General features: G+C 34.0%; 1 protein-coding gene and 1 long non-coding RNA gene across 3 annotated transcripts; both read right to left on the minus strand.

The window, feature by feature from the left end:
• Positions 1-525: 525 nt before the first annotated feature.
• On the minus strand, positions 526-1068 carry LOC127859799 (uncharacterized). Its single transcript, XM_052397304.1, has one exon. It carries the CDS (start codon positions 1066-1068, stop codon positions 526-528), a length of 543 nt encoding a protein of 180 aa, XP_052253264.1.
• Positions 1069-12264: 11196 nt separating this feature from the next.
• On the minus strand, positions 12265-23562 carry LOC127860107 (uncharacterized). Of its 2 annotated transcripts, XR_008039601.1 has the most exons (5): positions 23452-23562; positions 22322-22564; positions 18750-18830; positions 17245-17313; positions 12265-14686 (listed from the first exon to the last, which is right to left on the minus strand). It is a non-coding gene; the product is annotated as an uncharacterized LOC127860107 (long non-coding RNA). The 2 variants fall into 2 exon arrangements; XR_008039600.1 differs by lacking the exon at positions 12265-14686 and having other exon boundaries at positions 17174-17313.
• Between the last annotated feature and the right edge of the window lie 1290 nt (positions 23563-24852).

Raw genomic sequence — 24852 nt, forward strand, 5'->3', positions numbered from 1 at the left:
CCTACTATCCACCCTTGCAGCCTTCCTACCATCCATCCTTGCAGCCTCCATATCATCCATCAATGCAGCCACCATACCATCCATCCATGCAGCTTCCATACCATCCATCCGTGCAGCCTCCCTTCTATCCATCAATGCAGCCCCCCTACCATCCATCCGTGCAACCAACCTACCATCCATTCATGCAGCCTCCATAACATCTCTCCATGCAGCCACAATACCATCCCTCCATGCAGCCTCCTTACCATCCATCCTTGCAGCCTCCCTACCATCCATCTATGCAGCCTCCCTAACAACCATTCGTGCAGCCTCCCAAACATCCATCCTTGCTGCCTCCCTACCATCCATCCATGCAGCCTCCCTAACATCCATTCGTGCAGCCTACCTACCATCCATCCATGCAGCCTCCCTACCATCCATTCATGCAGCCTAAATACCAACCATCCTTGCAGCAATTCTACCATCCATCCATGCAGCCAATCTACCATCCATTCGTGCAGTCTACCTACCATCCATCAATGCAGCCTACCTACCATCCATCCGTGCAGCGTCCCTACCATCCATCCGTGCAGCCACCCTACCATGCATCCATGCATCCTCCATACCATCTCGCCATGCAACCACCATATCATCCCTCCATGCAGCCTCCCTACCATCCATCCTTGCAGCCTCCCTAACATCCATCCGTGCAGCCTCCCTACCATCCACCCATGCAGCCACCATACCATCATTCCATGCAGCCTCCATACCATCCATCCTTGCAGCCCCCCTAACATCTATCCGTGCAGCCTCCCTACCATCAAACCGTGCAGCCTCCATACCACCTTTCCATGCAATCTCCCTACCATCCATCCGTGCTGATTCCCTATCATCCATCCGTGCAGCCAACATACCATCCATCCATGCAGCCTCCCTACCATCCATCCATGCAGCCTCATTACCATCTATCCATACAGCATCCCTACTACGCATCCGTGAAGCCTCCCCGGTATCCACCCATACAGCCTCCATATCATCCCTCCATACAGCCTCCCAACCATCCATCCTTGAAGCCTCCCTAACATCCATTCATGCAGCCTACCTACCATCCATCCATGCAGCCACCCTAGTATGCATACATTGTCCCGTAATCGTTCATAGTTCATAGACGACTCATAGTTACTAACAATGTTCATTACTCTTAAATTACCGGTATGTAGCCTATCATTCGATATCTCGTCATGCGCGAATTGCCAAGATGACGAGTTTTGCATTAACTACCATTTTCTCGTGTCGCGCATGGGACAAGTCGGTCCCATTCTATTTATGTTAATTTCTCTGCATTACGTAGGACAAAATATTCAACAACACCATGTATCAGTTTCTAGTCCAATTTAATGTCTAACATACTTAATATTTTCGGGTATACAAATACAGTCTGATAGCTACATGATCGTATCTTTCTCGATCCGTACACCTCCAAGTCTAAACGCTAACTCAACCGCGGAGTGCCGCTCTCCTTCCAAACATCCCCATTTTGTCCCCAAATTAATTTGCATATTTTTCTTTTAAACTTTTGATTGGTCCTCAGCTAGTATGGTTATTATTCATTGGTTGATTCGTCAGAATATTCTAGAAGGAACACTTTTTCATGTATTCACTTGCTTGGCGGATATACTAAAATTTAATCAATATATATTGGTACTAATCAATTTTTATTGATATAGAGTAATTCTGTTACTTTCGTCAGTACTATAACTTTTGTACCCCAGACAATAGGTTACCTTTTCATCTGTGCTGTTTATTGACCATGAGTGTTACTTATAATCTCGTATCTATATGCCGACTCTGGACTCAATGTGTTCTTATTTGGATTTAATCAGGTCTGACTTTCCATGCTATTGATTCCAATTATACCCCACCCTGAGTGTGTTTGCTTTCTTACTTTAAATAAATCTTAACCAGGTCTTAGTTTTGTAAATACCTCCCATTATTAATTGTTCAGACTTTATCTTAACATTGCATATATACATTATTTGAATATACATATTATCCTTTTTAATTTCTATCGTAAGAATAAAGTCATAAGAATAAACGATAAACGATATGTTTGCATACTCGCTACTGATATACTTGTCAATATTTCGTACATAAAGAAAACCCAAATATTTCACCCAATTTCTCATCATTATTTGACAACATGCAGCAACCCTTAACATCCATCCGTGCAGCCACCCTACCCTCAATCCGAGAACTCCCTCAACCATCCATCTATATAGCGTCCCTACAATCCATCTATACAGTCATCCTAACATCCATCCATCCATCCAGTCATCCTACCATCCATCCGAGCAGCCTTTTTACCATCCTACTATAGAGCCTTCCTTCCGTGCATCTATATTTTGTCTCTTTTATCTATTTGTGCAGTCGAACTTCCATCCATGCCTCCCACCCATATATACCGCCTTCCTACTATACCTCCAGTACATCCTCTTATCCATCTATCCGTGCAGCTACCCAGTCATACCTCCAGTGCAGCCATGTATTTATGCAGCCTCCCTACCATCCATCTGTGCCTACCATTCTTTCGTGTAGACTCTACCGTGCCTCCGGAGCAACCACCCTTACATCCATCAATACAGCCATTCTACCAAACATCAACAAACATTCAACACTCCGTTCGTGCAGCGTTCCTACCATCCATCCTTTCAGACACAATCCTATCAATAAGTGCATATTGCCAATTGTAAATTGGTGAATAAAGACTTGTATATGCACATGTTACTGTCTGAAACATAAAGGGGTAGGGCTTTGATATTTGTAATTTTATATCAGACCGTATCCCTCTGAAACCTTTGTTCAAATAAATACTCTATAACTAAATTTTGCCATTCTTCCAAGCAGGTGGTATTTATGGACTAACCAGCAAAAACGAAACTTGATTTATCCTTATAATTCTTTTCTTTAATGTAAATGTGAAATTGTTAATTCAAATTCAACTGTATTGGTTAACTTTCTTGTTCTTTGAACACACCGTACTTACGATAACATTCGCGTTTATTTGACAATATGCGTAAAAGGCAAGGCAATTTTTATGTCAACGTAGCAAAACTAGAATGGTACGGATATATAAACACATTTGTTTGCAGGCGAAGAGATACCATCGTGCTTTGACAGAAATTAGCATAGTTTCATAACTTGAAAGGAGAATGATATTTTTATATAGTACTCTTAATTACCTTTATCTGCACTTCGTTATTATGCCAATTATATTTTTTCGAAAATGATTAAGCAGATTGATACGGATTTCAAAACGCATAACCCATTTGATATAAGTAACCCTTATAAATGTCTTTATTCTTTACAATAAGACATAATATTGCGCCAGAATTGATCATGGGGATTTTTTGTGACCATTGGAGCATAAATTGAACAAACTTTGCATTTAACCTTTATGAGTGTAACATACCAGTATACGATACATGCGCGTTGTAGTTTGAAAGACAATAATATGGGCCTGAATAGAGTAGACATGTGTCTGATTGAAATAAACTTTGATACGAACATCAACCTGCTGTCACAAACCCAAAATCAAAGTTGTGTGCAATTACGGTTTCTTGAAAGAGTTTTAAAAGGTATTGCTATAGAAGGATATTCAAAACCTAACATCCTTTAAATTGGTTCAATATTGACCTACATGAATGATTTAAAAAAAACTTAGTACACATTAACTTTTCACTTCGTCATGTCAAATACAACAACTCTGTACATTGTTTAGTTAGAGACGAAAATGAGCCCTAGAGCGGGTAATGCTTTGGATAAACTCTGTACAAGACAACTTTATGATGTTTCATACCAAATATCAAAGCTCTGTGATGTGTGTGTGCAATAAGTTATTTTGCTATTTAAGTCTCCATAAATCATGCGCCCCATTTATGATATTTCATCAATAATATGTGAATGTTACCCCTGTGGTTCGGTTAAGGTCAAGGGTGTGATTTCAACAAACGCTGAAGATAACCACTTTACGATGTAAAATACCAACTTTTTGACGTCTGATCGGTTTCAGAGTTGTTTTAAGTTTTCATTTTAAATAATGTTTGCTTGGACCAACGACCAAAATATGCCGCCGCCCGTTTTGATTTGAAAAACGAAAACGTTGCAATTGTATCATCAACAAATTATAAATGTGGAGTGTCATGAAAATTTCCCCTGCTGTTCAGGGAGATATCACTTTAATGAAGCGGCGCCCGAAATTCCGCATGTGCACAACTTGAGGTTGTACGGGAAAGATAGTTAAATCAAGGGCTTTAGATAAAGAGCGAAACCAAGTCCACATGAAGTATGGTCATCAGATCTTTGGTACATATTGTACAACGTTCAGGTGCTTAATATTGTGCACTATATTAATTTTGTTACTAAAGTTTCAATCCTCGTTGATCCGTGTTAGGCCTATAGCATATCCGTACACACGGACAGAACTTATTGTCAATACCATAATATTTTTGACGTATAACAGACTTCAACAAAAATCACACTTAAATCTTGGCATGAACTAAGGACTAAATTACTAACCAATACTTAAGTATTATCTTGATCTTGAACGACCTCACCTGCAAACAAACTATAATAAAGTAGGGGGTGAAATACCAATTCGTTTAAAAATAATTACCGGTATTTCAAATCATCCTCTCTCATAATTCAAGCACCGATTGCATATTACACTGATAAACTTAAAAGCAATTACCGAAAAACATAATACGAGAACAATCGTCCAAAGAAATTACCTTTGCCATTATTGATATATGCATAAATTGATTTGCTCTGAATAGGTATTATAATTGAAGATCGGAGATCGTTTCACCTTGCACCAGATAAACTTCTTGATTAAGTAATCTAGGTATTGGCAAGTGCAATGCTCTAAAATACCTGTATGCACCCCGTTAAGCATGCTTTTGATTAAGTTGGCAAAGTACTTAAAGCGATTCATGGTGCACAAAGCACAAACTCATTTAAAACGACAAAGGTATTGATTGCGAATGTTAACGGCATGTGTAACAATGTCAACATAATCATTAAAGGAGTTCGCACTCACACCAAGGCCAAAAAATGAATGGTTTTACTAAAAACATGTACAGTCAACGTCTATTTAAAAGCACTTTATCACTAATTTCAGTTAATTTTAGAAATACAAAGACATGCTGTTATACTGTTTTTCTCAAGGTGTCTTTCACGGCTTAACAGGTTTTGACGTTGTACGTTCGTGTATCACAAACTTTTCAGAATTATATCGTAAAGCTGAATGAATTTAATGTGTAGATGGACAATAATAAATCATTGTTTTCACGGGTTTGGTCAGCACTATGGGCATTTTGTCAATTTTACAATGATCGTAGTATCGTTATATTGAACACATGATTTCAAGCTGTTATGTCAACAACATAGTTCACGAAAAACGAAATAGGTAGTTGGTACTTGTCACTATTTCTCTTCCAGTTTGATTACATTGTCCATTAAGTGGCTCTATATTTATGTACACAGTGATGATGGTGCGGTAGAGTTGTAACTATTTAATGACATACGCAATGTTGTGTGGTCGTTTCTTGCAATCACACAGGTTAAATAAAAAAAATATGTGCATGTTAACCATATAGTTCTCAACTCCGAACATATTTATTTTTTCGAGATAAAGAGTGGAGAGCTAAAAATACGGATTTCTTATCGGGTGTATGTAATTTGTAAAAAAGACGTAGATATGCTGACTTTAAATCCTTAAATAGTACATGCATTTAGCTAGTGCACTAGCCACTTACAGTATGTTTGAAAAGGATGAGCTTGACATTTTCACGATGTACAATTGTATCTAAAATATTTTACCCCTGAACGCAGTCTACGTTGATTATTTGCATTAAACAAAACTTAGTACATTCTTATATTCAAATTTATACTGTAAGATATTCGATATTGCATATATGTCATTTTCGTTTCAGTACATAATTTTTGTTTATTTTTCGAATAATATGTAATATTTTGCGTCTGTTTTTAATCCTGGAACATCCACAATACACACTGCGTTCATGACCACTATCGTACATCACATGACAAATTATCAAAGAAATATGACTTTAAAAGCAACTTACACCAAGGCGCCATTAGCTTGCGGTTTAAGAGGAAACGATTGTTCTTTCATTTTTTAAATCGATTTTATTTTTTAAATACATATGCAATTATTTGAAGACGTTGAAATCGTAGCACAATTATAATTCCTGTGAAGTTTTGTGATAATCGACTTAGTTTAGGATGAGATGTCAGTTAAATAAAATATAAACGGACAAACGACGCACCGCATTCAAATGATTTTCAATTTGAATGTGAGTTAATTGGTTTTTATTAGCGTGTATGTATAAATATTAAGTCAATAATTGATGTTTCTAAACATACACAAGTAAATGAATTTTAGAAAAATGAATGTTTTTATCAAAATATAATAATAATGTTATAAATATATAAAATTAAATAATATATCTACAGGTAATTTTTAACATCTCTCTATACAATGTAGTGATTTTAATTTAATACAACGCCGCATCTTAACTATTATAGAACCCTTTATTTGTGCAGCATAGTATACAATTTATGAATTGTGTATATTGTGTTTCATGTATAATGTTTAACCCATGACATTCTTTTAATAGTATATAACGTCAAACAATTGATATGTCTTGACATTTAAAAAGTTTTGTTAGTTTCAAATACTTACAGAATGTTCGTAAATTTTTTTTCACATCGTTTCTGTTGCCCCGTGGGTCTTAACGTCATAATAATTAGACTAAGTCATAAATCAGCATAAATCAGCATACAATTTTGTCGGTGTTTTTGAAAAAAGGATTTTATTAGTATGCAATTTAATTTTATGTTATGTCCGTCCGTCAATAAAATTTAGGTCAATGTTTGCTGCGTTGATTTCATGTATATTTTTTTATTATTGAAAGTACAACAGCAGTATACATATATTTAAATCAATTTCAGTTCTTCCTTTGCGAAAAGGTTACAGGATTATGTAACAGGGTACTTTTGATAACCATTACCATTACCAATAAGAATCGATTGATTGACCAGTCACTACTGATCAACTGAAATCAAATGCGAGAATGTGCATACAAGTCTATACTGTTATATACATAGTTAATAACGCTTTTATGCTAATTCTTCATTTAATTTAATGTTTGGTGAATAATTTATTTGAACGCATCATTATACTTACAGATAATATCATCACAAACTGAGTTGTTTACAACGTTCTTTGACTTATTAGCTCGTTTACCAAGAACATGCCGTCTATTTAGCTCCCGAATGGTTCGCGAGAGCGAATCTGGCGAAATCGTAATGTTTTGGTGTCCGTCTGCGCTATGGATGTAGTGTCGTTAAAGGAGTGTAAAGGAATTTCGATTGCGCTTTTACGAAAAATAATGGACTTTTTCATGGACAAAACAACAGGTCGCTACCCGGTTAATTTCTATCGGCGTAAGAACTGAATAAACCTTTCTTATGTACTATTTCAATTATGCCAGGATAAAGATATACGTCTGCACTTATTAAAGCAAAAATAACGACAACAAGTCTTGTTTAACGAAACAAAAAAAGGTTTCAGGGCAAAAATTGGTTGAAAACAAAAATATTCCTTCCATTCAAGGAACAGTTTAGAAAGGTACCAAATGAGGCATCTCTAGCGATGAGTGTCCCGCAAACTATTCTATGGCTTGACAAAGGTATTGTCCATAACGAAAGGGTCTAGTCTGTTCAGGGTAAAATGCCAATAATTGTAACTCGTGCTTCATCATTTAAATAGTATTATAATTTTAAGATTGTCTTTTTACGGATCATGAAATTTTAATGAAGGGCAACGAAAAAAAAAACAAGTTTAAACTTAGTTAAATACATCACTGTAACATTATAACTTGCAGTCATTTACCATGAAAATTTCTTTAAGTTACATGCGTTAAATATATTGCGCATTTCAACTTCTTGATGCTTCGTTTGTAATCATTCCGGCAAAGCTTCGTGTGGATGTAATTGAGCCATGACAGTTTCAGTATAACAAATCTTTACGATAGTTGTAATGTATTGAAGAAATAATATATAGAATTTCATCGTGTGGTTAGCTGTCCTTTCGATCAGAATCTTCTCTATGAAAGGTCTGTTTGCATGAACTCGGATAAAACTAATTCCCTCTGTAAATGTCACATCTGACAAAGGCGTTTTGTCATCAAATGTGTAAATAAAACCAGCTTTAACGTATTCACTCAATCGATACGCCAGACCCAAGCGGAAAGTTTGGATTTCAAGAGCATGTCAAAAATAAGCATTTTTGAGTGCTGAGTAAACAGTCAGATAAAATATATGACTTTGTCTGACATGGCAATCTGCACGTAATCATGACATGGTACAAATTTCTTCGATCTGACCTGGACTTTCATATTTTTTCATACTATTTCAGTATAAACCTTAAAATTCACAAAGGGATACAGAAAAGATAAATGGTTTGTGGAGTACCGTGTCGAATGATTATCTTGTCTAGTTGGCTATATTATTTATAAATGTGGACCTACTTTTCAACATCTTAGTCTTCTGTGTCAAACTTGTTGATATGGCATATCTTGTTTGTGTATCTGGCGCAAGACTTAAAATACTTCAAAGTTACGAAGATCAAAGAACTTTTATGAAAATAGTGATGCAAGGAGGAGAACTTATATTCATGATACTTGCCTTGTTTGTTCGCAATATTACATATAAATTAGTAATATTCTACAACAAGTATGTACATAGGAATTATGTATTAATCAACGTGGTATATTGAGTAATCCCCTTTGTCAATCTGCATTGTTCATTTATGTTTGCATATGTAAACTGATCAATTTAACACAACAGAACGGTTTAGAATATATTCGTATTCGAATTTCAGATAAAACTGCATGGGAGGTTACTTTCCTCATTAAGCAGCAGATCCGTGTAATTTTCGAGATAATAAACTTATATAAATTCTTAACAGTTACCTGTCCGTATAATTTATTTGCGTGTTCATAGTTAATTGGCTTTAATAAACAGTTGAACGCAAAGAACGTAAATGGGGTTGTTACGAGATTTTGAAGAATTGTGGCATTTTGTCAGTTTTCTATTATAAGCAAAATAGTTCCCGTTGTCATAGTGTTCGGCTTGCCAGTAACTGCTTGGCGGATTGCGCTAGAACTTGAACACTTGAATGAAGTTGCCATAATTGTTTGCAGTAAAGTGGCCCATTTTGACAAAACATACGTATAAGTGGGCAGAGAGGACACCATCCCACTTGCAAGTATGAGGGCATTAAATTGCATTGCCTATTTCATTTAATCTCAAAACATACATGAATTGAAACATAATTAAGATGGAAAAAATATCATTTAATAATTTGAATTACACTGACAAAAACACATTTACACCAGTGCAGCAAATTGATATTACAAGAAATACAGAGTTTTTTAGTTCACTAAGTTAATAACAAATACCATAGCATTGGACCTTAATGCTTCATAGAGGAAGATTTGAAGTTACATATTTACAGCAATTTATAAACCATTTGACAATACAGGTTTCGCAAGTTTTCCCCAGTGGCATGATATTAACAATCTTAGAAGATGGCCACAAACTCATGTAGCATACTAACTATTAGTAACCCTCTCACTCTTGTATTGTCAGAGATCAAGGGTGCCTGAATTGCACAAAATTGTGTAGGACATAAATCTTCTGCCACACACCTAGCATTTAAGTTATGGACTTTATTGTTTATTGACGAGATCTTTTAGTTATTTTTTTTATTTTTTTATTTTTAATTAATAATCATATAAATAGTAACTATACTACTAATAATAATAATAAGAAGAATAATTAGAAGAAGATGATGAAAATGAAAAGAAAAAAGAACGAAAATAATAATTATTATTTTTATTATTATTATTATTATTAATTATAATTATTATTATTAACTCTGGCAATATTGTAAATGACTGAATTATTTTTGCAAGAGAGTATGTTTTTATATTTTGCTACGTTTGGCCAGCTTCATATTATAAAATGGTTTGATCGTGTGCCTTTATATATTGGGCAGGTAAAAATGAATTTAAATTCGGATTCAACAGAGTTTTTGCGTTACATTATTAACATTTGCGTTCATCTCCTGGTATGTTATTATATCAACCAGTCTCTATTTCAACTTTATGGGCGCTTAGTCTAAATCTTGATCAATGTTTTGTATGATTTTAACTTGTGATGCAATCTAAATATGTTTCATTAGCGAATCCAGTCTTAAACCTTCTAAAGTATTCTATGTCCGTTTGGTTATAAATTGATCGTGTCAATTTTGGATTAATAGATCTTTAAATCTCTGGTTAATTTCATTAGAATAATTGAAATTGTTAGTTAAATTATTGAATATAATCCCGTATCCTCGTTGTTCTAGTTGTTGTTTAACAAATGCACGCCACATAGTTGTGTTATTATTATTATTATCCCCAATACAATAATTGTAAAGATTGCATTTTTTTTTTATAAACAGTGTGCAAAAGAGATTCGGGATCTTGCATGATTTTAACTCAAAAGCTTAATACACGTTGTTTGCATATATGGTAGAGAGAGGAAATATGCCTAGTACGCCTAAGGCAGCGGAATAAGAAGTATGTAAGCGTACACCAAGAATTGTTTTACAAAATTTTAAATGATGTTTGTCAACTTCATTAAGATTATCAATTGAATTAAACTGATGATGTTTGAAGCGATCATCATAAATAAAATGCATTTTTCATCTGATTGCGAATTATCATGAAGAAATATATATCAAGTAGAATGTCAAATCAATAAAAAAAATATGTTTACATACTACAGGTTCACAGTAGAGCTTAATATATTTACATTTTATTATGATTACGAATGTGCATATGTAGTAATTTTTCGAATTGATGAAACATTGCGATAAAAGGTCATAAGTTCTAACACGTTTCTAACATGCTACTTTCGTTATTTGAATTTCCATTAACATTTGATTTAATTTCAAATACTGAGTTTTTTTTTAATTTGTTCCTCCTTCATGATGTTTTTGTTCTAATCGACATTTAAACTCAATGAGTGAGGGAGAAAAAAATCTGGAAGTATTATTATAGAGAAAAAATTATAAAGTTCTAGGCCTGTAACTTTGTCAAAAATCAATTGAGAGTAACGAAACTGAACTTTATCTTTGAGTCATGTATGTAGACTCACATATAAACAAGAGATGTGTTTGTCAGAAACACACTGCCCCTTTCTGCGCCGCTTTGATTTATTTATTTTTTTTTTTTATAATTTGGCAGGTACAGATATTTATCTGCTTTGAAGCTTATGAATTCCCTTGTTAATTTTTTTTTACCTTTTACCTTGACCTTTTACCACTCAAATGTGCAGCTCCTTGAGATACAAATACATGCCAAATATCAAGTTGCTATCTGAAGGGACATAGAAGTTATGAGCATTTTTAAAAACCTAAACACAGAAACCTAAACGCAAAGTGTAACGGAAAGACAGACAGACAGAAGGACAGACGGTCCGATCACTATATGCCCTCCTTCGGGGGCATAAAAATAAGGTCAGTATCTGATCGCGTTTCGGAAATAAATTTTAAAAATTAAATTTCTATGTCCAAGGCATGCAACTTCATCAAAACTCAATGGACCGGCATGAAACACGAACTAGATCTCTGAACGTGTAGGTAGACCTACATATCAACAAGAGATGTGTTCGTCAGAAACACAATGCCCCCTATTGCGACGCTTTGAAAAAAATAATATTTTTGACCCTTGACCTTGAAGGAGGACCTTGACCTTGAAGGATGACCTTGACCTTGAACTTCCACCACTCAAAATATGCAGTTTCATGAGAACGCCGCTTTGAAAAAAAAATTTTTTTTTTTAGACCTTTGACCTTGATGTATTCCACTTCATACAAATCTTCTATAAAAGAGACAATTTTTCCTGCATGTACATGAGTTGCTGCACATACAGAATGCTTATTGAACGTACTTGGGCAAAGTACGATATATACAATATTTATTTATTTTTATTTATATTATATGAAATTTAAACTAATCAGTTCGATGTAAATTTAAGATGGATGAATAAGTCTTTCGTTTACATATTAATCTTGGCATTCCTATTTTAAGACAAAAAAATTGTTTCGCAGGTGTAAAGTACAGAAACATAAGCTTCCAAATAGTGAACAATTAAACAATATATTCATTCTTTATTATGGCAAGCAGACAGCACAGTGCGCGACGAGGCATATAGAGTGACATGTTAAAAATTATCATTGATAAATTCTGTTGAAGTAAATTAAAAACAAAGACCAACAATACTATTTCTAAAGTTATATTAACACTTGGAACACAAACTCAATATTTGAAATCTGCTTCGATTATTTGGCCAGATAACGGTAATTAATAGAACAATAGAAACACAACAATGCCATATTCAACTTTAATAACTAAGGTTATTCATGTCAGAGCATAGTGGGGTCTCTTCTTTTGTCAGGTATATGCCCATGTCTATAGAGTTCTAGTATTGCCGCAATATCATTGTATAAGTAATAAGTGCATATTCTTACAAGTACATAATTATGTATGAGGATCCCAGAAAAAACTGTTTTGCCATCAAAGCATTGTGAATAATGTGAATAAACAAATACCCATGCGGATTCACAATTGATATATGGAAAGGCATCAAAATACGCTCTTGTTCAGCCATTATATTACACAATGCACGTATATGAAGGCCATAGAATGCGCACTATTCTCCTCATAAAAAACATATGAACGAATGCGTTACAGAATACGCACTGTTTCGCCATGTCAATACAAATATTCGTCATACATACCAAATGTACTAGTACTACACAGACGGTTTATTATTTTGCCACATTAACACAAAAACTGGTCAAACTTAAACAATGTACGCTACAGAATACACACTTTTATGGCATAACAATAGAAAAACTCCTCATGCACAAAAAATGTATACGCACGCTACAGAACACGCATTATTTCGCCATATCAACACAAAATCTCGCCATACAATCAAAAAAGTATAAGTACGCCACATTATGCTCACTGTTACGCCGTATCAACACATAAACTCGCCATACACATAAAAAGTATACCTAAGCTACATAATACGCAGCATTTCGCCATATTAACACAAAAACTCTTCATAAACACAAAATGTACGAGTACTTTACAGTATACGCCCTATTTCGACGTTTGAACTTTTTAAATACTTTAATGTCAAAACAAATATGCATGTTAGCCTAATTTCCATGGTTAAAGAACATGCCAATTAAGTAAGAATTGCACTGATTTAATCACATTTACAATGAGGCAACAAATTTTTGTAAAGAGAGATCAATATCGAGAATGCTAAGATCTTTATTCGGAGAAAAAATGCAGTCGGTATATCGATAAAGACTATTTATATTTATCATGTACCCCAGTACTTCATGATTTTAACACAGGTTTTAAAGGAATACTACCTAATACTACACAACAAATACCATAGCTTTGGATCTTTTAGTTTCAGAAAGGTAGATATTTGAAGACACTAACATAAAAGTCATTATAAACCAGTAGACAATCTAGGCTTAGCTCAAAATAATTCACTAGGAGAATGATATGAAAAACAGTAGATGGCCAGTAACGATTGTATCATACACAATATAATTACTCCTCTCGGCGTTGTAATGCCAAATATCACAGATGCCGGAATAGAGCAAACTTGGAAAGAACATATATCGATGTCACAAGCATAACATCATTTCATTCTCTGGGCAGTTCTCATTTCGACCCAGGGGAATGATTTGAACAAACATTTTCGCGGACCACTATTCACATCTCTCAATCTGATTGATTTTAAAATAAAATCGTCGATTGATTTTAAAATAAAATCGTCAATAAAATGTATATGAAACATGTTTCACCTGGAGCGGTACATAAGTTGGACAAACTTGTACTTGAAAATTGGAAGATTCATCTCCAACTTGGCATTCGCTGATGGCATTGACCTCATGGGTGGACTTCAAGATCTCATCAACATACTCTATGAAACAACAAAAGCATACGGGATGGAGGTAAGCACGGATTAGTCGACGATCATGGTGAACAGCACGACCAACACCATTACAGACATCACCATGAACGGCAAGAAGTTACAAGTGACCAGCTTCAATGACTTGGTCGCAACCATGACCAAGGGTCCGAATGAAGATTGACATGGCAACCGAGCGATGGCCAGATTGAGCAGGCAATGGACAAGCAGTTCTATCAGTTTCCCAACTAAGTACAGATTCTTCAAGTCCTTCGTAGTCTCCATATTACTCTACGGCTGCGAAACCTGGACGCTTCACGCAGACACAGAACGCAGGATACAAGCATTTGAACATAAATGTCACCGAAGACTGCTCCGTATCTCCTATACGGACCACAAGACCTACGAGTACATCAGTTACATGACAGCAACTCTTGTTGATCCACAAGAGCCCCCTACTGGCGTCCGCAAAACGACAAAAGTTGGCTTGGTTTGGACACGTCACCAGGCACGTCTCTCTGTGAAAGACTGTTCTACAGGTCACGCAAGAGGGAGGCCCACGTCGAAGTCGTCAGCTGTTTGAATAATATAAAAGAGTGAACATCCCTTATAAGTTCTAATGTATGAATTACTCTCAGCAGCACAGAACAGACCTGACTGGATGTGGATTTCTGTATTGTTGTTCCTTATTTCCCCCCAACGGCCAAACCGGTAAAGGGATTGATGATGATGATGATGATGATGATAATGATGATGATGATGATGATGGAAATGAAAAAATATTATGTTACATATCAAATAGCAAAGCTTTGCGGATTCTGTTTGAAGATAGTATTTTGCTATATAAAAGCATACCACACGATGTATGATATTCCTTAAATATGGTGTACAATTACGTTTTGACTCCATGGGGTGGCCAGTTTTAGATTTTTGGAAGTTTTCGTTTTCCAAATCTATGTACGTCCTTGCGACCAGCATATGCATTTGAGTCATTTAAAAGGTGGCCATTCAAACACCATACCTGTGAAGTGTCATGAAATATTTCCCCAGCGTTTTACGATATGTTTTAATGATTATTGTACACACGACGGGCGAATGCCAACGCACAAAATGCGTCAAAAAGCTCACCCTGTGCAACACCTGCATAATTGAGGTAAACATAGTTTAGAAGAGTTTAGAAGAGGCATCAGAATTTAACAATACGTTTTAACAACATTCTGGCACTTCATTTTGGAGTACTAGATTCGTTATATATGTTTCAATCCTCGTCGGTATTAATTAAAGCATATTTGTATACATGCCAAGTTCTTTGACAAAACACAACAAACATTTATGTCTAAATCTTGAAAAGAGGATCCAAAAATGCTTGATTATTTTTTTAATCCTGAACTATGTCCACCTGCGAACGATATGTGAACAATACACCTCAAGGTAAGAATTTAAACAGCTAACTTCTTTTGAAATATTTACTGCAAATCCTGGCCTAGATCGTACTTTCTTTTCAAATGTAAAGCTTTGGTTTATGCAATGATGATTACAGTAAATTATCAACGTGAATGATCAAGGTAAATAACCCTTACATGCAATACGAGAATAGTAGTCCAAAATTATCATATTTGACAGCTATTTGAATAGTTTTGACCTGATTTTTTGATAACTGAAGAACAAAGAACATAAACTCATACACATATATACCACAACAAATGCTAGTAAATCTAGTTCTTATTATATTAAGGTAGCCAATCGGTTACGCGATAAAATTCTTAAAAAGCACAAACAAAATTGTATTCATTACTACTATTAATCGCCTGCATTAAAAACTATCAAAACATAAAAGCATTTAACAATTATTACAATGAACGAAAAGGTCATACGTTATTATTATACCGTGCATGTTTAGTAAGAAAAAAAGTATGTCGTGTTCTATTTAGCAATAAAATACTTATACATGTATAAGGCTGGGTTCACTTTTAGATTTTACGATTCTTCGAGATTTTTTTCATAGAATTTAAAACGCTACTATCTTAAAAATCATTATATTAAATGGACGATGTTGGTTACAATTTTCATTAATAATAATATTCATATTTAATTGGAGCGTGTTCAATTTTTTTAAAGTACTATAGCGCATAATATATTAAGATTTGGTTATTTTCAAAAGCACTGCGAGTTTCTATAAGTGGTAATTAATTGAATTAATGCAATACTTATCATGCGTTAAACAAGTCAAATGTTCTGTTATAGCTTTTATATCACATCTCATTTTTAAATTTCTTTTCACCTTTACACATTTCAGTTTATTTTGAATACCAAGTAATTTTTCGATCATGTTTCTCCTACAACAGAATATAACATGCGCGATATAATATATATATATGAACATGAACGTTTTGCTCACTGGTCTTTTTCACTTGATTTACTATAAAATGAAGAAACAAACAAAATGAAATAAGATAGAACTGCCATAAATGTAGCAAGTTGAAAAAGGGGCGTAACTTTTGCATTTTTTATTCATAATAATAAATATGATGAAAATAGAACATGCACAAATTCATTAAATACCGAACAACGCCTGCAAGTTTTAATGTTGAATATTCAAACGTTTCATAAAACGCTATTGGACAATGTTGTGTCTATGGACAGATCAACAGATACAAATAAATTGTCATTCCATCAATTCCTCTCCTCCCCATTCCCCCATTTATTTTTATTTTCTGGGGTATAATTATTTTATTTTGCACTGACCTTACGTCTTTTATCATGTGTTTACTAAGTTTCACGATAAAATCATGTGAAGTTATGCACTTTTTATAGTTTTTAAAGAAAAAAGTGTCATTCGATTTAATCACATAATCACATAAGCAAAATACCTCGTAGTGAGGCAATTAATCTGTGCATCACCTTTTATATTCATAGTTTTGTGATTATATAGTATATACCTTTCAGTTAACAAGATATCAAGTTTAATTCTATGTTCAGTAAAAGTGGCGCAACATTTCAACTCAGATAAACAAAAAAAGGTCTTGCATACTCCTCACATAATCAAAAAAATAAGCGATATCTTAACTCTTCTGTCTGTTTTATTACATAATATATTATAAAATTAAATTTAATACAAGTGTTCATGTCTTACTAGAAAATGGATTGAACAGCATCAGGTCTTCCAAGTATTTCACAGACTTGTTCATGAAGGGCAGGACACCTGCAATAGATAACAAAAGGTTTCTTTAGTGTGTTTGATACTTTGTTTCTTCAACCTTAAGGTACATAATACATTACATCACGAAAATATGAAGAGATAATTGTGATGAATACATAGTTTATGCAGAGAAAATCCTTTTTTTATTAAACAATCAAAATGATGCTATAGTTATCTGATCCTTTTACATGGCATAAAATTATTTCTGTTAAAATGCCACTATTCACATTAGAAACAATAAATCATGATGAAGGCACATTTAAATAAATATAAGTTATATAAATTGCAAAACAATGTGTCAAATCTTTTAAGAAAAATGTTTGCATTAAGATAGTAGTTTACTGGCTAACAGACCATCTTTTGTCAAGATGCCTGTCAATTATACAATTGACTGCTGTCTTAACTTCTACATAACAGACCGCCAAGTTGTTGTAAATTGGCTGGTGAACAACAATTATTAATATTTCTTAAATACTTATTGTACTAATAAAATATTATTCCTAGATACCAGCCATAGACCTACTTAAAGACAAACATATAAATTGTATCATTTTAATGCTCATTTTAACATTTCTAATCTGACTGCGTCTAAAGCAAAACATGCTTGAACACTTAGTTATATTATAGATTGCCACATGACAAAATTAACCCAATAAACATACTCTTTCATCATACAAAAGATAGCACTAACCCATCAAGTAAGCTATGCGTACTTCCCTGGCCACTCCCCTGATTATTGTTTAGATAACAATTAGAAAACTTTGACATTTTAAAGCAGAATTATATTAGATGAACGTATTCCCAAACATTCTATATGCATTATTTGTATGTATGAATTAAAAATTGAAAGAAAACTCCATGTCATTGTTCTGCTATTAAAGAAACTTGGAATCACTTCAGTCCACATGTCAGAAACAATACATATTTTTCTATTTAACTGCCTTTATTTTTACTGAAATGTTGAAATATTTAATATTTCAACATTTGTGACCACCAGTATTTCAGTAATTATGTTTAACAATTTGTCAATTAAAGGGAAGCAACCACACATATTTTGCAATTACACATAGAAAGTTACAAGTTTTCATCTTTTTTTATTGAATTTCATTAAAATATTATGATTGATATTAAAAAAAAATTGAATAACAAGTATCATGATGAAAATCAATCTCCTAGATGATACAAACATTGCATTTGCCTGTATGAAACATTAAATGAAATTAAGGTTATTATATATTATTATTTTACATACAAAGGGAAGCAATTCAAATAACAAGAGCTTAAATTTATAGTGGGGATAGCCTAGGGCTCTAATTTGTGACCGCAATAAGTGTAATTTTACAAAAAAATAAATACATAGTTTATTTTTTATTTGTTTAATATACTTTGCTCTTTTTAAAATTTAAATTCCTGCAATCTGGACTGCTGATTTTGTTTACCTTATAATCTAGTTTGATATTATGTTTGCAGAGGAGGCATGTCTTTGAAGGCTTCCGAAATGGATCTGGCATGTCTACAGGCTGAAATTTAAAAAAAATATATCAAGTGTTTATTTCATTTATGGAAAACATATCATATCTATCTATCTATCTATACTGTCTAACTCCCCTTGCGGGTATTATTGACAGGTGCGCAGTCAGTACAAGATAAAAGTGTTAAAAGTGAATAAGTGAGGAAGATAAAAGTATGTTAGATTTATCATGCATGGTGAAGTGATTTAAAGTTAAAACTGATAAAAACATGTCTCTCGGAGTTCAAGGGGCAGAAGGGGAAAGCAGGGACCGCTTAAACCCTTCAGGATCAGGATGTAACACTGTAGTGGCAGGGAGGTTGTTCCACATCACAATAGCACTTGGGAAAAATGAAAACTTATAATAATTTGCAGTGGTATGGATCTGTCTGAAAGAGAGGGGGTGCATGTGACGAGTGAATCTGGCGGGTCGCTCGATATATGATGGTAGGGGCACGGCCACTAAACCTTGAACAATTTTGAAAAAGATTATTAATTAAGTATCATTTCGTCTGTCTTGTAGCGTCTGCCAACCAAGTTCCTATTGCATGGAGGTGACACTGTCATATGGAGAGTAATTATGCTTGACTCAGCGGACTGCTCGACGCTGTACATTTTCAATTTAAGTTTATTTTGTAAAGTGTGAGGACTCCATACGGAAGAAGAATATTCAACCTGTGGTCTAACTATTGTCTTGTATGCCAGCTGGCGAATGTTGGAATTTCTTGTCTGTATGTTCCTGCGTAGAAAACCAAGCGATTTATTAGCGTTATTTGTACTTTTATTTATATTGGTGTTCCAAGAAAGGTCTTTTAAGATGTCCACACCTAAGTATTTTGCAGTGTCAACAGTTTCTAGTATTTGTCCATGGAGTCTTAATTAAAAGAGAATTTTGATTTATTTCTGGTTATGTTTAAAACTTGGAATTTACTTGGGTTGAACTCCATGTCCAAAAGATGTTCCCATTTCATTAGTTTATCTAGATCTTCTTGTAGAGTATGGCAGTCATGCATATTGTTGATTGTTATATAAACGGCAGTGTCATCTGCAAATAAGCGAACTTGAGAAGTAATAGATTTAGGTAAGTCATTTATATAAAGAAGAAAAAGTAACGGACCAAGCACAGACTCTTGTGGTACCCCAGATGTCACTGGTACCTCGGATGATAATTCTCCATCTAGAGCAACACGTTGAGTACGACCCATTAGGAATTATTTGATCCATGAGAGAGTATCTTTATCCACACCATGTTCCTGTAATTTGAAAAGCAGTTTAAGATGGTTCACTTTGTCGAACGCTTTATTGAAATCAAGCAATATTAGATCAGTTTGTTGTCCAGATGACATATTTCGTGCCAGGTCATCAATGAGTTGTAGAAGTTGTGTTTCGCAGGAACGCTTTTCTCTGAATATAAAGAAGTGAAGCCATGCTGTAAGTCATAAAGTATGTTATATTTATTGAAGTGAGCTGAAAGATTTGAGGAAACTATATGTTCTAAGGATTTACGTAAAATATAGGTTAGAGAGATAGGTCTGTAATTTGCTGGGTCTTCTTTGTTTCCTTTCTTGTACAGTGGTATTACATTTGCAGATGTCTATACTTTTGGTAGAATTCCGGAGTCCAGTGATTTCTGAAAAAGAAGTGTTATTATGGGAGAAATTTGTGAACTTAATTCTTTAAGAACAAGAGGTTTGGTGTTGTCGGGGCCTGCTGCCTTGTCTGGTTTAAGATTGGATAGCAACTTCTGCACCCCATTGACACTGACTGTGATCTTTGGCATTGTTGGACATTTTCTGAAAGATGAAGATGAAATTTCATTAAGATTTCTGAAAAAAGACATAGGTGTGAAAAGGGATTGGAACTGTTGGTTCAAAACATTGGCCTGTTCTTGATTCACAGATGTTGATTTTCCTGAAACATTGTCAAAAAGAGTAGATATACCTTGAGCGTCTTGTTTGGAGTTTTTAAAGAGAGTATACAGTTTCTTCGAATTAAAGTTGGATCTGTCTTCTTGAGCGTCAGGGTTTTCAATGCCTAAAATGGACTCGATATATTTATTATAAGCAGTTTTAGTATTCCGTTTGATAAGGTTTTTAATATTGAGAAACATTTTCCTGGTCTTATGTGCTCCATTGTTTTAAAGTCTGGAATAAAGGTTATCTCTTTTTCTCATTAGTCGTCTTATTGGTTGTGTAATCCATGGTAGTGATCTTCTTGTACCTATAGTTTTTGAGGGAATAAATTGTTTAATATCAGTTGATATCTCATCTGAAAAAATTGACCAAAGTTCTTCTACCGAGGTACTTTCACCTTTTTCAAGAACCCTGTCACTCACTCCTTGCATGTGGGTTTTAAAAGAATCACAGACTGCCTTTCTATACAGCGGTACAACCCTGGGTTTCTGTTTTGCTATTTTAACTTTTAGATCTGAAATAAAAAATACAATATCATGGTCTGAAATACCTGGAAGAGTTTTTACAGAGTTAACAAGAGTATGATTAGAGGTCAGGAAAAGGTCCAAGATGTTGTTTCCAGTAATTTTTTTTCCTCAAATTTACAGCCGAATTTCGGCTGCTTCCCAATCGCAAAAATACACGTTTTTTCCCAAAATTCTGACCAAAATTTCCCAAAAAAAGCCCAACTTCCAAAAAAAAAAATATTTTTTTTTGTTTTTTTTTGTTTTTGTTTTTTTAGAAAGAAGTCCCATATAACTTAATTATGATTTCTTAAATCTAGGTCTCAACTTTATTTTTTAAACATCTTACAAAATATATAACTTGAATTTAGTCATTTTTGTCCATATATCATTCCCAAACTTGCCACTTTTATTGATTAAAGACAAAAAACAATTTGACCAGACTCCTTTTCTAGAAAACTCCCTGAACATGCACTTAAAAACAATATCACTTCTGTTACTTATAATCCTATTTATAATGCTTAATTTTTCCCAATTTCATGGTTTATCGCGCTATTTTTCCCAATTTCACGGTTTATCGCGCTAATTTTCCCAATTCAAATGGCACAGGCTGTAACAAATTAAAGCAAAAAAAATCACTGAAAGTTTCCTCTTGTTTTTTCAGTCACCATTTGAGTAAGGTACAAATCTGCAAGCAAGTCAATAAAGTCATCATAAAGTTTTAAATTACTACATCCAGGTTTTATTGTGGGTCTGTGTTCTGTATCTCAGGATAACAATCAAAACAAAACATTGGGAAAAAAGCATATGAAACCAAAATCTAGACTAGACACCAGCTAAAAATATATGAATAATGGCGAAAAAACATTCTTATGAAAACTACTTATTCTAATCTGATTCAGATTGTGAATTTTAAAAATAATATAATAGTTTATATAAGAACCTCTTTGATAACATATTATATGCAAAACAATTCTTTTGGATCGTGAACAAATTTAAGTCAATCTTAGATCATATGTGATAGCTCATCAATAGTTCAGTACTATAAGACCAACCAGTTAGCTGTTAAAATAAAAAAACTGTACCATTATCATCGTTGCTTTCAATCTGAATGTTCATCTGTTCAAGATATTTGGTAAGTTGCTCTGAATCAAACACATCAGTTTTCTTAGGTTTTCCTTTCTGATCATGGCAGTATGTGAGGTCAGTGTACTGTTTCCAGTTGCCAGGTTTTTTGCTGACCGAGTCTGGATGAATGGCCTCCTCATGCTCAGGATGCAGGTCTTGGTACTGATTCTTAACACTTTTGTTACGCACGCATCCTAGGCCTTTTAAAAAAGACAAGACATGAAGCAGAAAGCAAAGAGAACTTACACTATTTATGTGGTAGTTTTACATTATATTAAAAATCTAGATGATTAGCAAATGTCATTAAATTACCATCAATAACCATTATCTTGTTTTGGCATAGGGTTAAAGAGATTGTAAAGAAGTGTTACTATAAAAAATAGTTTTAATAACAGGATCGACTCTTATTTTTTAATTCTATAGCATAGTTTCCTGTTTACTTGGCAAATAAGTAGTTAAATTGACTTATTATTCTGAACAAAACCAATTTCAACACAAGGCCAAGTATGACATTTCAATAAAATATATTTATAACAAATAAATGGAAAATGTTTACATATCTGATATTTGCTTAGTAAGGAAAGCATAGCAACCCTGATTTGTTCATATCTTCCCTATCAATTTGTTCAGCCATCTTTTCATAGGAAAACATTAATGTTTGTAACAATTTCGATATAAATCATTGAATAAACCTTCATATTGGAAAATAAAAACAAAATTAATGTTTAAAAGAATCTCCACATAATAGGCATTTATAAAACAAGTGTAGCAAAATTTACTAAATCTGTAAACAATATATTTATTATTATTTCAAAAAGTATTTTGCAAAAAAAGACAAAATTTGATAGAATTTCATAACACAAAATTCAATTGTATCAGATGTTTATACACATTTCCAAAATATGGGTTAAGCTGAATGAATAGGAATGGTTACATTCTGATCTTTTTCATTTGTCCGAACAACAACATCCGGATTACTATCACTCGTCATTAAATATAAATCTAAAGCATTTTACGGCATAAACATGTTCATAAACTTTTAAAACATGTAAACTATATATTTTTATAAATCAAAGTCAAGTTTTACCGCTTGTAATCCTGTGTAACGCAGTTTTTTTTTAAAGATCAATGTCTGTTTTGTTCGCTAACTTTAAGACCATTTTTACTAGTCAATTCGGCGACACATCAAAACGGTCTAATCTCCACGCAATTTATCGTCCATCGGACTCCATCCTCATACAATTTTATCCAGCTATGCTGGTTCCAGTCAAATCGCGGAGGATGACATTTTGAGTCAAACGCAGACTAGAATAGCTGCTGAATCCAATATATTCTGCCTGAGCGGCACGCCACACTGTTTTTTTTGCTTTGTTATGGTTGCTTTAGCTATCCTTATTTTTTGCTTTTTTTGCTTTTTGCTTTTGTATCTTATTTTTGTTTTAGTATATTGGTTTGCTTTGTTCATTGGTTGCTTGTGCTGTCCTTAATTTTGCTTTTTTTTTGCTTTTTGCTTTTGTATCTTATTTTTGCTTTAGTATATTGGTTTGCCTGTGCCTGCTTATAGTTGTGTTGTTTTTTGCTATGTTACTTGTTTTATGGTGAGAAAGCTGCTGATCAGTTCACCCCAAATATGATTTGAGGTGATATTCGTTCTTAGAAATATTTTATCTTGTCGTACATTTGTGTTTCTTTTTGCGCTCAGTTTTTTAATTCCTAGCTCTTATTGCAGTTTTTAGTCGTATCCACAGGAAAAGATCAGCAGCTTCCTACACAGCTTTTAAACTTTCATGTGTATTATTTGTGTTTGTATATGTACTTTAATCTTTCTTTTACCTCGTCAGGCGGGAGATCTGATAAGGACCGTAAGCGGGGTCAGGAGTATTCATGGTGCCCCTGGTGTGACGAAAGGGGTAGACTCGGGCGCTCTGGCAGCAGTGGTCTATCTCCATGGACTGCTGTGGGCTGGACGCTCGAGTACAGTAAGACTACACCTAGATTTCTTGAGGGGGAGGTGCTCCTGGTTGACTTCGGGAATCCCTTGGTCCTTAACATGATTTCTGGTCTTTTGACCTCCATCTCTTGCATATTGCTTTTGGTTTCAATTCATGCCTTATTACTTCCGGTACATTATAAATAACCTTTTGCATTTGACTCTGCTGCTGGTCCAGCAAATCTATACACTTATATTTAACTGTTTTAAATATATTTAACCCCATGCGTGCCATGATGATGATAATAACATGTCTTTCATTTCCCCTCCTAGTGCAATACCAGCAGGAAAGTCCGGAATTTGTCAAGTAGATTTGTGTTGTATGCCTTAAACTGTATTGTTTGATGTTGTATTTGTATTTCTATGTCCATGTAAATGTGTCTTTCTTTTATCTAGCTTTTTACCCGTGTTTTACTGTTTACATTTTTTGTTTAGTCGGTTCAAAAGCTTTGCAGCTTATGTTATTTGTTATTGTCTTGCATACTCAAAATAAAATTT

This window comes from Dreissena polymorpha, chromosome 15, assembly GCF_020536995.1.
Source record: "Dreissena polymorpha isolate Duluth1 chromosome 15, UMN_Dpol_1.0, whole genome shotgun sequence".
NCBI classification, from domain to species: domain Eukaryota; kingdom Metazoa; phylum Mollusca; class Bivalvia; order Myida; family Dreissenidae; genus Dreissena; species Dreissena polymorpha.